The sequence below is a fragment of the Paramisgurnus dabryanus genome, chromosome 11 (assembly GCF_030506205.2).
Source record: "Paramisgurnus dabryanus chromosome 11, PD_genome_1.1, whole genome shotgun sequence".
NCBI lineage: Eukaryota > Metazoa > Chordata > Actinopteri > Cypriniformes > Cobitidae > Paramisgurnus > Paramisgurnus dabryanus.
In genome coordinates, this window is record NC_133347.1 from 12,082,571 (window position 1) to 12,099,952 (window position 17,382).

The 17,382-nt window shown below is 37.6% G+C and overlaps 1 protein-coding gene across 2 annotated transcripts; it reads left to right on the forward strand.

Annotated features, from left to right (window-relative positions):
• The first annotated feature begins 653 nt into the window (after positions 1-653).
• Positions 654-12,107, forward strand: rexo1 (REX1, RNA exonuclease 1 homolog). Of its 2 annotated transcripts, none has more exons than XM_073816214.1 (16): positions 654-996; positions 1,366-3,086; positions 3,228-3,332; positions 3,426-3,642; positions 4,207-4,394; positions 4,480-4,617; positions 4,748-4,868; positions 5,020-5,145; positions 5,218-5,355; positions 5,778-5,891; positions 6,007-6,080; positions 6,448-6,558; positions 8,841-8,956; positions 9,058-9,196; positions 9,367-9,487; positions 10,580-12,107. In XM_073816214.1, exons 1-16 carry the CDS (start codon positions 810-812, stop codon positions 10,666-10,668), a joined length of 3,705 nt encoding a protein of 1,234 aa, XP_073672315.1. In that variant the 5' UTR covers positions 654-809; the 3' UTR covers positions 10,669-12,107. The 2 variants fall into 2 exon arrangements, with proteins under 2 accessions (XP_073672315.1, XP_065102862.1); XM_065246790.2 differs by having other exon boundaries at positions 4,246-4,394.
• Positions 12,108-17,382: the final 5,275 nt, after the last annotated feature.

Here is a 17,382-nt window from a genome sequence, read left to right on the forward strand (position 1 = left end):
GTGGAAACGATTGTTAGCATGGAACGTATGCAAACTCAAGAAGTGATCGATATTTTTAGCCAGTTTGGTTAAGTTTTTCTGAGCAGTTTCGATCATTGTCTTGAGATACGTCGAATTGAATGGCAATTGGTTTGCATTATGTATGTTTTGTTACTGAGCTGGTACCACCGAGGTTATAGAACTTTATAGTTAAATCTAACAGACGTGCGTGTCGCCCTTTAACGCTTTTCTTTGTGTTTTCCAGATTGTTTTGTGTACGAAGCTCCACGAAGATTGGATTCATCTTGTTAAATGTTCGAAATAAAAAACTGTCTCTGTGTTGTCTCAATGATTATGAACACGGTCTCCATTTAATCACAATATATAAAATGTAACGATATTTTATCAGTCATATAAACTTGCATTACGATACATGCACTTGCACCAAGGCCATGCTTCGAAAATAAAACTTACTCAACATAGTCTGATGATACTTAAGGGCTAAAAAAGTTGAGAGTAAGTTCACAGTCAAGTAAACATCCATGGGGATAAATGACCACTGTGTGATTTTAATCAATACATCTTTGTGAATCAAACAAAGAGAGAAAGACGCAGATTTTTAATGCCCGCACAGGCAAATAATTCAGTCAACCGTGTTACGTAAAACGCGCGACGCGCCGGGGGCCTGGCGTTCACGTTGTCGCTCATAAAATATGGCGTCGTAGGAAGTCTGTTGTTGTCCGAAAGAAAGTGGCAACACACGGATATGAAAAGAAGCGTAGTGAAAGCAACATATCGGACAGATAGGGTGAGAGTGGTTATGACTAGCGATGTTGAGGTCTACGGGTTTCTTCCGTGGGATCGACTGCCCGTTTTATTGTGAGACAAATAAGGGGAAAACCGGTGCAGATGGGTGCAGTAGACCCTACTGTCACTTCAGACACAGCAAACAAAGACGAGCCTCCTCAGGGATATACGACATCGGAAAGACAAAACCGCTTTCAGCGAACCCTACCGGTAAATGGGCATTGCTTTGTGGTTATGTTTGCTTTGACTGAACGTGTTCTTGTGTGTCAAGTGCGTTTTATTGTACAAAAGCTTTTTACTGGTCTGGTGTCAGTCAGTATAACGTGTACAGCGATAAATACATTGTACATTGACTTTAACACAGCATGTCTATAATTATAAAATGCACCGCATCTAAAATCGTTGTAAACAACGTCTCAAAATGTGTTATATTTGCTAAAATCAGTGTAATGTTGCAATGTTTATAACTTTGTATGAATAATAGCCCAGCATTGGTTATCCATGGATATGATACCAGGATGAGTTGATATTATTTTGATATTGTCTAATATATGTTCACTGTATATAATTTTTTGACAGATCAAGGTTATGATCCATTCAGTCCAGAGGTTGTAAGACCAAGAGAGCATTATAATGGAGACCCACCATCAAGTCTGTCGGCAGGTCCGGATGTGGATCTGGGCACCATGGAGCTGGAATTGGTCAATAGGGCCATTGAGGCTGTTCGTACTGAGATGGAGAGGGACAAGAAGAAGCTTTCTCGGATTGGAGATCAGGAATATGAGCCCACCACTAGCACTGTTAAGAGACAAAGGCCCACTGCTGCATCAACCCATCAGGGCTACGATCCTGGAAGTTACCAAATGGGCCAAGCAACTGAATACAACCCAACCCCACGCTCCAGTAAATACACATTGGACTCCGAGAGCAGCAGTAACAATGCTAGTGCTTTGGAATATGTGCCAACTGTTGTCTCTAAAAAAAGTGTTAAAAAGAAACTGCCTGTGCCATCCACTTATGTCCTTCAAGCCCCAGCAGCCTCCTCCAAGCGTAAATACACGCTGGATAATTCCAAACCTTCCACGGACATGGAATACGACCCTCTTTTGAACTACTGCGCTAAGCCGACTCTTAAAGAACAGAGGACATGTTCAGATGGAGAGGCAAGAAAGAGATTTTACCCCACAGAAAATCACGAAAAGAACGAGGAATATGTTCCAATGGCAAAGAAACCAAAGTCATCATCCATCCCAAAATACACTGCTAGTTTCTCAGAATCGGACGAGGAAAGTTCGGGGACGGAATATCGTCCGACATCCCTGAGCCGCTTGCAGCTCAAGGGGATCAACGTGGGCTTAAAACCGGAAAAAGCATCAGGAGACGGCGCACAGGGACAACAAAGCAGGCAGGTGTCTAAAACAGAGGAAAGTTTTTCCCAGAGCGAATCAGACGAGGAAGTAGAAAGGACAGACATTAAGACAGTAGAAAAAAAGAAAAGTCTGTCGAAAAGTAGTAAACCTGAAAAAACGAAAAAGGATGAGAAACAATCACCTAAAAAGACTGCCAGTCAAAAAGAAAAACAAGAAAGTGCAAGCAGGGACAAAACATTAAAAAGTTCAAGTAAGGAGAGCGTAAAGATTAAGAAGATCCAAAGTAAGCATGTGGAGGGGAGCAGTAAATCTAAAGGCAGATCTACGGAGAAGGTCCGGAAAGAAGGTGCGGTGGTAAAGAGCAGCAAGACGCCGGGGAAGGTGAAAGGTGATCAGTCTCACAGGGATAAAGACAAAGGGAGTAGTGAAGCTAAAAAGGCCAAAATTGACAAACCTGTAAAAACAGACAAGGAACCAACCAAGTTCAAAGACCAGAAGAACGGAAGACACGAAAGCATCAGCAGAGACAAAGACAAAAAGAAGAGCAGCAGCAGCAGCAATAAAGAGAAAATTAAAACGAGCAGCTCGGATCAAAAAGGGGCAAAAGAGACCAAACAGAGGAACTTAAGTCACGTCGACCTGTTCGGTGCTGAAAGCGCTGATGAGGACGATGAGAGGATAGTGAGAAAATCGGCTTCTGCTTTCAAACTGGGAAGCTTCATGAACAATACAAGGAAAATTGACATTGCATCATCATCAGAAGATGATTTTGATGATGATAATGGTGGCAATGATGATTACGACGCAGTGGACTACTCCTGCATACAAGGTGAGATGGAGTACGACTCGGACCCGATGGAGGAGTGTCTGCGGATATTTAATGAATCCAAAGAGGTGAAGACAGAAGACAAAGGGAGGCAAGCCAAGCAGGTACAACAGCCTTTGAGTGATGAACTCATGTATATAAAATTGATAAAGCAGGCACCTTTTACTGTGCCCACGTGTTGCAAAACGTTTCGGTTGAACTTGTTTTTGGTGCACCTGACATTCTCACTTTCATGTATGTTTCAGCCTTCAATGGAGCAGCTGGAAGAAGATAATGAAACGGAAAGCACTTTAACTACTCTCTTTCCTGGCCAGAAAAAGAGAGTTTCACATTTTAAGTCTCAAGGAAAAGTGAGTGTTGGGAATGAAGATGAGCCTGCTGTAATAGTTTATACTTAGATTTGCATTTAAGTAATTGTAAAATCATTGATCCTCTTCATTTAGTCAGAGGCATCACTGAAAGCTGCACCAATGCCACAGCGCAGGCTCACAGCGCAGGAGATCTGTTTCCAGCGCATGCAGGCGGCACAGCAGCAGGCGGCACAGCTGGCAGCCGCAGTTAAGAGCGCAACAGCTACCGCCAATTCAGTACTGGGGCTGTCTGGAGAGAAACGACGGGTGGCACACAGGCCAAATGCCTCCCTGGCCTCCCCAAAATCTGGTAAGAGGGCTCCTACATTACACGTGCATTTACACAATAAACACAATTGTTTTAAATAATGTTATGATATGTTAAAAATTAGTGCCAGGCAAAGATTAACCACGATTAATCCTATACAAAATAAAAGTGATTTTTTTGCATAATATATGAGCGTGTGTAATTATTATGGTTATATAAATACACACACACACACATTCATGTATGTATTTAAGAAACATTTACATGTGTGTATATATTTATTTATATTTTAATATATTCTATATTATATATAAATAAATAAATTCTAATAGGACTATGCGTGTGTGGTTAAATATACAGTACATAATAACAACACACAGCACACACACACACACACACACACACACACACATATATATATATATATATATATATATATAATGCAAAAAAAATCACATTTATTTTGTATACAATTAATCACGATTAATCTTTGTCCGGGGTTACTAAAATATAAAATTATAAAAAAGTGAATGTTATAAACCCTACACCTTTAAATATCAAACTTATGCTCTATTATGATAAAAATAACGTGTATTTCATTCACAGTAAGGCTGCCATGTGACACATACACATCTCATTTTTTAGGACCAGCTGATGCCAGCAGTCGGGTGTTGTCACCCAAGAGCGCAGCGACAGAACGGCTTTCTGTTAAAGCTCATACATCAGTTGGCATCTTGTCTAAAACCACATCCACCACAGTGCAGAAAAGAGTGGCTCACACCCCCACCATGAGTGTAAAGCTCTGTCCTGTATTCAATATTTACGTATTTATTCTCCCTGACTTTTTGCATGCCCTCAATTTACACTCCGTTCCTACAGAGCGCCACCATGAAGCGGCCTGTCATTCCTACTGAATTTGGGGCCAAGGTGCCCACTAACGTCCGCCAACGTTACCTCAACACCTTCATAGATGAGTGTCTAAAATTCAGTCCCTGTGAACAGGAAGCGTTTCAGATGGTACGTTATTTCATTTTTCATGATGATGGAGAGAATGGTCTCATTATGCAGTTTTGTGCCTGTAATGTCATTACTGGAGGAATGCTGGTTGGATTGATATGCATGTTGGGGATTACTTGTTTGCTCTTAGGCTTTGGAGGAGGAGAAGGTGGTGTATGACAGGAGCTCCAGTAAAAACATTTACCTGAACGTTGCTGTGAATACACTGAAGAAACTCCGCAGCAGGAGCACACCTGTCTCTCCCGCCCTTAGTGCGTATGACACACAACTACAGAGCTCAACAATTAGACATTACTTTTTTTGCATCAGTACATATAAAGATTATAATCATTTTTAATAAAAATGTATAATTTTTTTGTAACATATTTTAGCAAAAACATTTTTGTCTTTTTTTTACTTTAGAGACCCCACCAGCATCAGTGAAAAGAAAAGTTCAGTCCCACGAAGAAATGCTCGGTGGACGGCTCGCTGCCACAACGAGCTACACCATCAACCGCTCTGGCAAACAGCAGGATCTGAGTCTTAAAGGTACTGTGGACAACGTAATCGATGTCGACTTCTTGGGTGTATATGTTGATCGTGTATTATTCTGGGTTTTAGGTGCCATTCTTTACAATAAATTGAGGAAGTATATTATGACAGAGGAACAGTTGCAGGAACATGGCTACCCCAGACCACATCCTGAGAACTCTGGTCACGCTGTGGTTTATAACCTCCCGGAAAAGAAGAACAATGACCGTGAGTTTTCTTTTAGTGGTTTCAGATCAGTGTCTGGAGTCTGTTCTCCTGAAACACACAGATGAACCACTAGGTGGCACTACACTCAAAATATTATTGCCCTGTCAGCTGATATACAGTGGGAACATTGAGCAGCTTGTGAAAAGAGCATCTTGTGTGTTTCAATAGAGGTACACAATAGTGTCCAAAACGTAGTCAATAAATTGGGTCAAAACATTCCTTTTAAATCCTAAAACTTCTTTTTAATTCCTTTTTAATAACTTATATTTCATTGTGATATCACACTTTTGGACCATACTGTAGTTTTGGTTATCATGCAATGTTGCAAACTTAAGTTGCCAAAGCCATTATTATTTTTGACAACACTGAATCACACTGAGGTATATTTTACACGTTTTTTTTAACTTGGCTTTGTTTCTTAGCTTTTTCCAAAGTCTGTTGTCGATGTGGCGCTGAGTACAAGATAAATGCCAATGGTAGCTGTGTGCGTAAAGAGGAGTGCGTTTACCATTGGGGGAAACTGCGAAGAAACAGAGGTAAGCTTGCGTTCAGAGGAGATTCAGCAATGACAACAGCTGTTTAACTTGAACGTTAAAGATTTTAAATTTGCATCACACCTAACGCTGTTGTGCATGTGTGTGTCTCATTCAGTTCCAGGAGGTTGGGAGACACTTTATAACTGCTGTTCTGGGGCCGTTGCTTCTCCTGGATGTGAAGTGTCAAAAGTAAGCATCATTTATAAGCCCTAGATCTTTTCGAGTCACATCAAGGTTATGGTGTTTGATGGTTTATTATGGCTGTTTATCATTTAAAGATTTTATGAATATTAATCTGCACCTAGAAAGCACACTGTGATCATATTGCTAATACTTTTCAAAGAGATCAACATTAGAATGTTCTCCTTTTAATATTATACTGACATAGGAAGAAGTATTTTAAATGTTAAATTTAATATGTTAAATTTAAGGTGTACTGTAGCCTTTTGCAAGCTTAATCCTTTTTACATGCAGTATTATAGTGAAGAATATGTTTGGTAATGTAGGTTGCTGAAATATTAGAAGACTTATTTTTGTTAATTTTGTTTTCCTTCAGCAACATGTACAGGATGGACGTAAAGAGTCTTTGGATGGTTTTGTGAAGACTTTTAGCAAACAGTTATCTGTTGATGGAAACGGAGGCGTTTTCGCTTTGGACTGCGAGATGGTGAGAGTCATTCTCTTAGTTGTCAATTAAGAGAAAACATTTGCCCAGGGCCGGAGTGAGACTCGTTTTCAGCCCTGGAGGTTATTAGGCTGGCCCACTTTAGTTCATGACTGACTATATTAAAATAATATAATTTAATCTTCAGTAGCCTACTAAGTCTGCAATAGTGCATTATTCTCTGCAGCCTTGCAATTCATTGTATTTTTTTAAATATATAATTTCCAAATCATTGCAAATACAGTACTCTAAACAATTATGATTTTTGCTATAATCGTGCAGCCCTATCAAAAGGTATTTTAATATTATTCAATTAAACGTATTCAAAAACTACTAAAAGGGAAGAAATGTGTTTGTGTTTTCCCCTATATTTCAATAAAAAAAAAAATGGTGGGTCTTAAGATTACCTGTTTAGAAACTCCTAAAAAGTTTATGATGTGCAATACACAAACAAGATTTATCAAGTATGCAGAGGAAACAGATGGAAATATAAAAATCCTTATCTTAATTTTTAGTACTTAGATCATGTACATTGCCAAATAACATAATAACAAATACTTAAAGCAACACTATGTAGTTTCCATGTAAAAATGACTTACAGCTCCCCCATGTGGTTGAAAAGCGCAACAGTGCCTGGTATCAGACACTCTTCTGCAGGCAGGAGGAGGGGCGGGGCTGTGTTTCCTACCCTCCACTGCCACTTTCAGAGTGAGCTTGTAGCAGCTAGGAGGCTGCTCAGGTTGCAGCAACAGTACAATTTGTCCAGTTAAAAGTTGTTCTATCACTGAAATAATTTTAGAGACATTATTTAAAGGTAAAAAAACTACATAGTGTTGCTTTAATGGACTTTCACATTTTTGTTTTACTTGGGAAAAAACATTATATTTATATTAAACTTTTTGAATAAACTGGTGAGTTTTGCATCAAATAGATCTTTGTTATCAATAGACGATGAATAATAATGACTATTCATAAACCATTCATTATTGCATCTATGACTTAGATTAAAAAAAAATACGATTTGTATTCTTTTCTTTTTAGTGGCCGTTCGTATCAGGTCGCGCATCTAGACGTGCGGCAAGCTCACTCAAATATAGACGTGTCTGAAACTAAACTCGTGTTCACAGGCAAGCGCTTTGGAAAACACAAGAAAACCACGTGTCCTGCGTTAACATTTTTAAAGCGGGCAAATTACGCAAATGCGGCTGGATAAGTGCTGGCAGCCTATAGACAGCAACCGTCCGCCTTGGACAAAACAGACCGGCCCACCGGGAATTCTCCCGGTCCTCCCTATGGCCAATCCGGGCCTGCATTTGCCTGAAAAAAAAACATGTTTCTGATGAGTTTTACTGGTAATCTGTAATACTGCGATTATCCACTAGATGTCACTTACCCAATTTATAATAAAACTGAAGCAAAACATTATTTATTAATTTTACACCTCGTTTAAATGTTTTGATAATCGTTCTGAATCTGATGTCTAACAAAATTCCTTAACAAATTTTTTGAAGAAAAATACCCATATTTAAGAGTTTATAAACAGAGAAAAACATAAAAATAGGATGAAACGTTTTTTCCTGTTTTCTTTGTTTGTTTATTGTTTGTTTGAAAGCAAAGGGTCTGTTCTTTCATTTGAGATATTTGTATGTTTATATATTTTTAGAAGAAAATTTTCCTGAAAGGCATTTTGTGAAACTTTTATGAAAATCACAAAAATGCTGGTGGAAAACTTAAAACAATAAAGGCTGGTGGGGAATGAGTTAAGCAAAGATACATTTGTCCATTATCTTCCAGACGAGCACATTTGGAGTTATTTTAGTAAATGTCCTTGCGTGAGTTCAAGATGGCGTTGTTACCAGAAGCTAGTTATTACACTTAATAAAGTTTTATCAAATTTTTAATTACAAAATCACATCGATCACCAGCAGAAGACCTTTATTAACCCATTGGAGGTGTGTGGATTACCTCTGTGAAGCATGAATGCACTTTTTGTGTTACACAATGTTTCCTGATCCCTGTTTTTACCATTACAAGCTTGGAAGAGCACGGACATTTACTAAAATAACTCCAAATGTGCTCGTCTCAAAAATGATGGGGTAAATCATGGGGTAATTTTGTTATTTGTCTGAAGTATTGCTTTAAGTAAAAAAAGCTTTTGTCTAGAAAGAAACAGTCTGCTTAAATGCAATTGTGGATGGATAAGTTAATCTGTTATTCTAATAAATAACTTGTTTCAAACAAGAACAACAAGTTAATGTGATTTCATCCTTATACTTCTCTTGCAGTGCTACACAAAGCAAGGCTTGGAGCTGACCAGGGTGACTGTCATTAATGCTGACCTCAAGGTTGTGTATGACACGTTTGTCAAGCCGGCTAGCAAAGTAGTGGATTACAACACGCGGTATGAACCTGATTCACAGTATCATTTCAATTGACCAGAATTTTAATATTTATGTGAACCGTTCCTTTAAATCTGCTCCTGTTATATACGTACACGTTCAGGTTCTCAGGAGTGACGCAGGAAGATCTGCAGAACACCACCATTACTCTGAGAGACGTTCAGGCTGTGCTTCTTAGCATGTTTAGTGCCGAGTCCATTCTGATGGGACACAGTCTTGAGAGTGATCTCTTTGCTCTTAAGGTCAGTCTCAGAAAACTGTACCAAATATTACGCAGCCAGATCATATTGACTTGTAAGATATAAGTCAGGCTAAGAAAAACAAGTTTTCATCCAAAACATTCATTCTTTTAATGAATGACTTTGTTAATTTTCTCTTTCTGTTTTCCCCCTATATGCTCTCTGTTTTGTAGCTCATTCACAGCACTGTTGTAGACACAGCCATTGTGTTTCCTCATCGTTTGGGTCTGCCCTACAAACGTGCCTTGCGTAACCTTATGGCTGACCATCTTAAACGCATCATACAGGATAGTGGTAAGAATTTTACCCTGTGCTTTTTCTAGTGTGATTTTATGATTGTGACAATTAAGCATGTTTTCAACTAAATTGTTATTTTGCATTGCTTTAATTCAAAAACTACCATTTTCATACCCTGTATTATTGTCTATAAAGAAGTTAACAATCATTTTTTGTAAAAAAAAAACACATATTTTAAAGGGATAGTCATCATTTACTTACCCTCAAGTTGTTACAAACCTGTATACATTTTAAAGGAAGATATTTAAGAAATGTTTGTAACCAAACATTGACTTCCATTGACTTCCATATTTCCTACTATAAAAATCAATGGTGCTCCTGTTTCCTGCTTGATTACAAATATCTTCCTGTGTGTCCAGCAAAAAATAAATGTAAACAGATTTGTCACAATTTGTAGATGAGTAAATGATGATTTTGAAAAATGATTTTCATTTTTGGGGGAACCTAATACTTCAAATTTAGTTTAAACAAAAAGCTGCCCTCAGTTGTGAATAGTTTACTTATAGTGTTATGCTAAATATAAATGTAAAAAAATAACTTTTTGTGTAAAATTTAATTTAAACGGTCTTATACAGACCCAGATTCATCAACAAAATTTTACGACAGTGGCGGCCGGTGACTGTATTTTTTCGAGGGTGTTCGAAGCGAGGTTGGTAATTTCAAAATATGTGTTCGGCGCATCGAGAGATCCTATGTGCATCACGTGTCTTGTCAAAATAAATGCGTGCTGCGTCTAAAGGGTTTATGATAAAAGAGACGCTCACGTTTACTGTTAAGGGAGTTTCTTGCGTGTATTTTGTGAATGTGAGCGTATCTTTTATCATAAACGGGTTTGACGCGTGTTCAGCAGGCACTTATTTTGACAAAACACATGATGCACATGGTTCACATGATGCAACAAACACATATTTGAATTTGCGCCCCTCAGATGAGCAGTCACGAGCCGCCACTGTGTTACAATGTGCTTCTTTTTTTTGTTTTAAGGTAGCAAGATTTGTCAGCATAAAATGCCAAAAGGACACATGCTTTCGATTTAAGAAGATGGTTTTAAATAACAGACACTGTATGTGTGTGACTTTATGTTGACAGTGGGTGGCCACGACTCCAGTGAGGATGCCCGGGCCTGCATGGAGCTCATGGTATGGAAGCTTAAAGAGGATGCAAAGGTGAAGAGATGACCTCCGTTTTCAAAGGTCATAACCCAAAAGGATTTTTGACGAACAGACTGACATTGAGAAAAGAGTTAGTAAAGCTCTATGCAACAGGCTGAACGGCGCTTGCGTCACATTAATGCTGTGGCACGGAGAAAGATCGTCATGGGGAGGTGATCTGTGGTGATGTCATAGATGGCAAAGCCCAGCAACCAGAGCTTGTTTCCTATCAACACAATCTGTGAAAGTAGCAACCCTAACTCGTATTTATTCTCAAGAAACCACGTTATGGCCCTCGTTGCCATTTTCAGTTTAAAATTGAGAACTTGTTGAAAAGATGGACATTAGTTTGGTAGATTTTGATTGGCCTTTTGTTAAGTTAAAAGAAGTATTCTATATTTTTTGATAAACGTCTCTGTCATATCATCAGTATTTTATGTTTCAAAGACTCTTCTTCCAAATCATCAACGATTTGATCATTTTTGTTATGATGTGGCTGCAGGCGTGTGAATGAATGTGTTGCACTCTATGGATGTCTGTGGTTATCAATTTTGGGATTTATTTGCATATTAAATCCACTATACTTGAAATCATTTTTGAGCACTGATGCAATGTCACTTCCTCTTTAATAATGTATAGGAATTAACTGAACTGCTACCTATCTAGTAAATTACTTTAAGGGATATTTCACCCAAAAATTAAAATTCTGTCTTAATTTACTCACCCTCATGTTGTTCTAGACCTGTATGAGTTTCTTTTCTTCTGAACACAAGTAGAAATGTAAAAATGATGATAAGCACACAGCTGGTGGAACCCATAGTAGGAAAAACAAATCCTATGGAATTCAATGGGAACTCTGTGCTGTTTATCCTACTTTAAAAGTCAATAGTTTCCACCAGCGGTGTGCTTATGATCATTGATCAAATTTCTTTTTTGTGTTCATCAGAAAAAAAGAAATTCATACAGATGTACGACAACACGTAAAAGATGACAGAATTTTCATTTTGAGTGAACTATTCATTTAAAGTTTGTCATTCATGAACCAATGCCTTGTAAACCAGACTTAGTATTATTGTTTGTACTAAAATTAGTACTTCACTTTTTGGACAGTTTGTTTGTTTACAGTTTGCTATGGATTGTTCAGAACATTCACGAACCAACAGGACAATTTAAAATGAATAAATAAACAAATGTTAATTTGATTCGATTAAATCAATTTTTTGTTTAGATAGATTCAGCTATACAATGCAATACTTTGTGAATTAAGCCTAAATGTCACGGAAGTTTTTTAGCATTAGAAAAAATACAATATTAAACGCTTTGCACCGAAAAAGTTTTAAAGTTGTACAGTGTTTTGGACTGATATTAAAACAATAAGCTGTAAATAGGCTGTGTAAATTACTTTGTAGCTGTTAGTTTTATTTTTTAAAACTTGTAAATAAAAAATACAATTTTTTATTTTAAAAGTTGTTTATAATTGTGTAGTGTTCGCCTTTACTTTATTTATTATGGACATTCACTGCACAGTTTGTCTTGAAGTGGTTAAAGTTAAAACCTCTTTGAGTGCTTATATTGGGTTTATTACTTAATGCACAGGTGCCCAAGTGAATTTCTAAATGTGCATGGATGTCAAGCATGGATTCTTTAATCTTTCATCTATCCCAACTGTCTGTTCCACTTCACCCCACTCACTCGAGTTATTTTTTACGTCTATATATATGAGACCCTTTCAGCAGATGCCTGACTAAGAGCCCTCTCTTCAGCAGCTGTTTTCTCGGACAACAAAATCACACAAAAGGCCCGGAGAAGGACAGCGGGAAGGTCTATTGAATCCCTCTTCCCCCCAGGCCCATGTGTTTACCCTGGCCCCCAGCCTTCTCATGTTGTAGTCCTGGTCTTTAAGGGGACCCCAGGTATTAAAAAGTAAGGCAGGATCAATATCTGGCACAATGTCTGGGAGGTGGGGAGACTTGCTGTGTTTATTGAGTGATTTAAAGCTTTGAGTATGTGTGGCGAAACAGCTTAAAGTTTTCTTCATTATCAAGTTCGATCTATCTCCCCTCTCGTCACTTTTGACTGCTGAAGGTCTGTCAGGCCTGTTAGTTGTGGCCTCTTTAGTGAGCAGGCCATTACCAAAAAACAGCCTCTGTAATTGCTATTATTGGGTAAACCATACCAGGTTTATCAGTTTTTAATTAAAGTTGTAAACATGATGTGTTTCGAAAGGTTTAAGGTATATGAATTGTTGATGCAGTTTTCTAAGTACACTTCCATAATGTTCTTATAGTGCTTGATTTTCAGCACAAATTTTGTACTTAATATACTAAAAAATCTTCTTAAGTTTTCTTAAGATGTTCATAAGATTATTTACTTATTTGTGCTATAGTATTTTGAGACACCATGAATATAAATTAAAATGCGCTTTTAGCATATCTATGTATTTAAAAAATTATTTAGTTAACACTTGTTTTAAACATGAACCCGACTTTCATACAAAGGTGGGTTCAAGTTTACTACAAGTTGTGCCTAAATACATTTTTTTAAATATATTTTTAGCGCATTTTAGTTCATTTTCATGGTGTCTCAAAATTGCACAGAGAAGTACACTTTGATGTTTTTAAGATTATCTTAAAGGGATAGTTAACCCAAAAAAGAAAAATCATTATTTACTCGTTCTCATGTTGTTACAAACCCGCATACATTTCTTTGTTCAGATGAACCCAAAGGAAGATATTTTGATAAATGTTTGTAACCAAAATCATTTGTGAACCCCATTCACTTCCATACTAGGATAAAAGAATACTATGGAAGTAAATGGGGTCCACGACCGGTTTGGTTACAAACATTTCCCCATTTACTTTCATAGTATTCTTTTATCCTAGTATGGAAGTGAATGGGGTTCACAAATGATTTTGGTTACAAACATTTCTCAAAATATCTTCCTTTGGGTTCATCCGAACAAAGAAATTTATGTGGGTTCGTGACAACATGAGAGTGAGTAAATGTTGACAGATTTTTCATTTTTTGGTTAACTATCCCTTTAAGAAGTACTAAAGAAGAATTTTTAGTATATTAAGTACTAAATTATTAAATATTAAAATTAGTGCACAAAAATAGAGGACTTTAAGTACACTATGGAAGTATTGATTCCCAGAGAACACAAAAACCGATCAAAAATTATTCTTCGAATGCACTTCTTTGAATAAAACTCTGAATAATGCAAAGCCTAAAGCTGACCTAAATATAATTTGGTTAACTAAAATCACACTTAAAATGTTATGTTAATGTAATGAACTTTTTTGATCCACTTCAAATGTTCAAAAGGACTATAGGCCTTAGTTAAATTAGGAAATATAACTAGTTTTAACAATCATGCCTTACTAAAAACATTACTTGTGTACTTTTTGTGGCAAAAAAAAGGGCACTGATGTATTTTAAGATGTTTTCAGTTTGGACAGCTCTTACATTTGTATGTATGTAAACTCACCTAAAGGATTATTAAGAACACCTGTTCAATTTCTCATTAATGCAATTATCTAATCAACCAATCACATGGCAGTTGCTTCAATGCATTTAGGGGTGTGGTCATGGTCAGGACAATCTCCTGAACAACTCCAAACTGAATGTTAGAATTGAAAAAAAAAAGGTGATTTAAGTGTGGCAGGGTTGTTGGTGCCGGTCTGAGTATTTCACAATCTGCTCAGTTACTGGGATTTTCACGCACAACCATTTCCAGGGTTTACAAAGAATGGTGTGAAAAGGGAAAAACATCCAGTATGCAGCAGTCAGTCCTGTGGGTGAAAATGTCTTGTTGAGGCTAGAGGTCAGAGGAGAATGGGTCGACTGATTCAAGCTGATAGAAGAGCAACTTTAACTGAAATAACCACTCGTTACAACCGAGGTATGCAGCAAAGCATTTGTGAAGCCACAACACGCACAACCTTAAGGAGGATGGGCTACAACAGCAGAAGACCCCATCGGGTACCACTCATCTCCACTACAAATAGGAAAAAGAGGCTACAATTTGCACAAGCTCACCAAAATTGGACAGTTGAAGACTGGAAAAATGTTGCCTGGTCTGATGAGTCTCCATTTCTATTGAGACATTCAGAAGGTAGAGTCAGAATTTGGCGTAAAAAGAATGAGAACATGGATCCATTATGCCTTGTTACCACTGTGCAGGCTGCTGGTGGTGGTGTAATGGTGTGGGGGATGTTTTCTTGGCACACTTTAGACCCCTTAGTGCCAAATGGGTATCGTTTAAATGCCACAGCCTACCTGAGCATTGTTTCTGACCATGTCCATCCCTTTATGACCACCATGTTCCCTTCCTCTGATGGCTACTTCCAGCAGGATAATGCCCATGTCACAAAGCTCGAATCATTTCAAATTGGTTTCTTGAACATGACAATAAGTTCACTGTACTAAAATGGCCCCCACAGTCACCAGATCTCCATGTTTTTAACTCTAGTAAAACCATGGTTAATTTTTATAAAGGTTGGGCCAGCCTTTGCACCTCAAGTGCATAAATAAGCCTTGGCCACCTATATGACCCTGCCGTTGGTTCACCGCTGTTCCTTCCTTGGACCACTTTTGATAGGTACTGACCAGTGTAGACCAGGAACAGACCACTTGGAAAAGTCTAGCCATCACAATTTGGCCTCAGAGGTATTAATATGAACTCTTTAATTAGTTTCTCAAAGGCACATATTGGTACCAAATGTATACATATCTGTTTCCAATGATAGGACCTTTTTAAAGGGTGCTGCCACAATGACAACTGGGGTACATATTTTGACATTATTTTCCAGTATTGATCAATTTTATTGAGCTCTCATACTGGTGTGAAGTAACTTTTCAAAATGTTCTTCTGGTCTTTTTATCTAATTCTTTTCCCTCCTGTAGTTTTGAGGTTCAGTCCATTATCAGGATTAAAGTCTGGTTAGCCTTTTATGCAGTCTGTTCAGTTTTTTATTTTTAACATCTTGGAGTTCGATAGTTTTTGTGCTTGTGAGCTCTTTTGAGAATATCTGGTACTGGAGCTTTAACCGTGCCGCTGACCTTAAGTTCCCGGAGCCTCACTGCGTGGGGTCAGAGGCCAAGCTAGGCACATCGATTTCCCCATATGAAGAAGTCTTTAGCTTCTCCTACGGCCCCCCTTGCACACTCCCGTCCACACAGAGATGCCCGGAGAGTCAATTGTGCTGCTCTGGGATCGATCCGGGCAAATGTCCGAGGGGCCTCTTAGTTAAGCGGCTCTCTTGGATAACTGACAACTACAAAGCTCTTCACTTGACAGGCGCTTGTCAATACACATTTCCACTATTGATAAGTAATTAATGAAAGGGAGAGCATTCTGCTCCTCACACCAGCATCTGTTAAACAGGACCTGTAAACAAAACCTGTGAAAAGGCTAAATGAACCCCCTCTGTCCTTTTCTAGTGACCCCCCTGTAGCTTAAAACCAATCCAAATCATATTAAAAAGCTTTGAGTTAGTGGCAGCTTTAGAAAGTCAATAGAAACAAAATAAAAACTTTTACTCATAAAGCGGATTTTACACCATAAAACAGCAAAGTTGTTCACTCAGACTCAAAATTAGTTGTTTGTAATGGTCCAATTTTCTCATTTAAGTTGCTCTTTCTAGACTCTAAACAGTAACACATTTTCATCAATGCTCACAAATTGAATCTCATTCATTATGGGCAAAGATTAATCGCGATTAATCGCATACAAAATAAAAGTGATTTTTGCATAATATATGAGTGCTGTGTGTAATTATTATGTATTGTATATATAATTACACACACAATCATGTATTTATTTAAGAAACATTTAAATGTGTATATATATATATATATTTATTTACTTTTTTTTTATATATTTTATATTATATATTAACAATAAAATGGATATATAAATAAAAAAATTCTGAAATGTGTATATGTATATGTGTGTTTAAATATACATAATAATAATTACACAGTACACACATATATTAGGCAAAAATTCACTTTTATTTTGTATGCGATTAATCGCGATTAATCTTTGCCCAGCTCTACAAAAAAACACAATTTTGCCTAAAACATATGATGTTAAGCATCCCTTACATGTCACACTTAAGCTATCAATATCAGCTCAAAAGGCTTGTAATATTAATTCAAGTGTGTGGATATCTTTTTCTTGATTTATAGATTCTGTTTAAATTTGCTGTTTGTTTAACATGTTAATAAATAAACTGAATAAGTAATAAGCAGTTTTATGCATTTATTATCAAGCTTTTAAAGTCAGGTCTATACTGGTTTGTGTTTTAATGCCACTAATCTGTGTCTGTGTAAATGGATCCACTTGGACACTTTACCTAAACCTCTTAAACTCTACAAACTGGACCTTCAAAGCTTTAATCTTGCCTACAGCTCTGCACTAAGACAAATTAAAGAGTTGCATCCAATTACAACAGTGTAAATAAACATTTGAATGTTAAGAGGTGATGAGAAAATTCCTGATCCACCTCTTTAAAGCTGGCGTGAGAGGTCGGGGTAAAGCCGGAGAGCAATTTTAGTGGGTTGGAGATGAAAAAGCAGCTCTCATTACATATTGAGGCAGGGGTGATGAGGTAGGGCTGGTGTGTATTTAAAGTTTGGGGAGAGCATGGCATTGGGGTGGTGGTTTCAGGGATGGGGGGTCACACACAACCAGCGCCTTTGTGTGGCTCTAATCCTTCTAGCCAACACAGCTTTGGC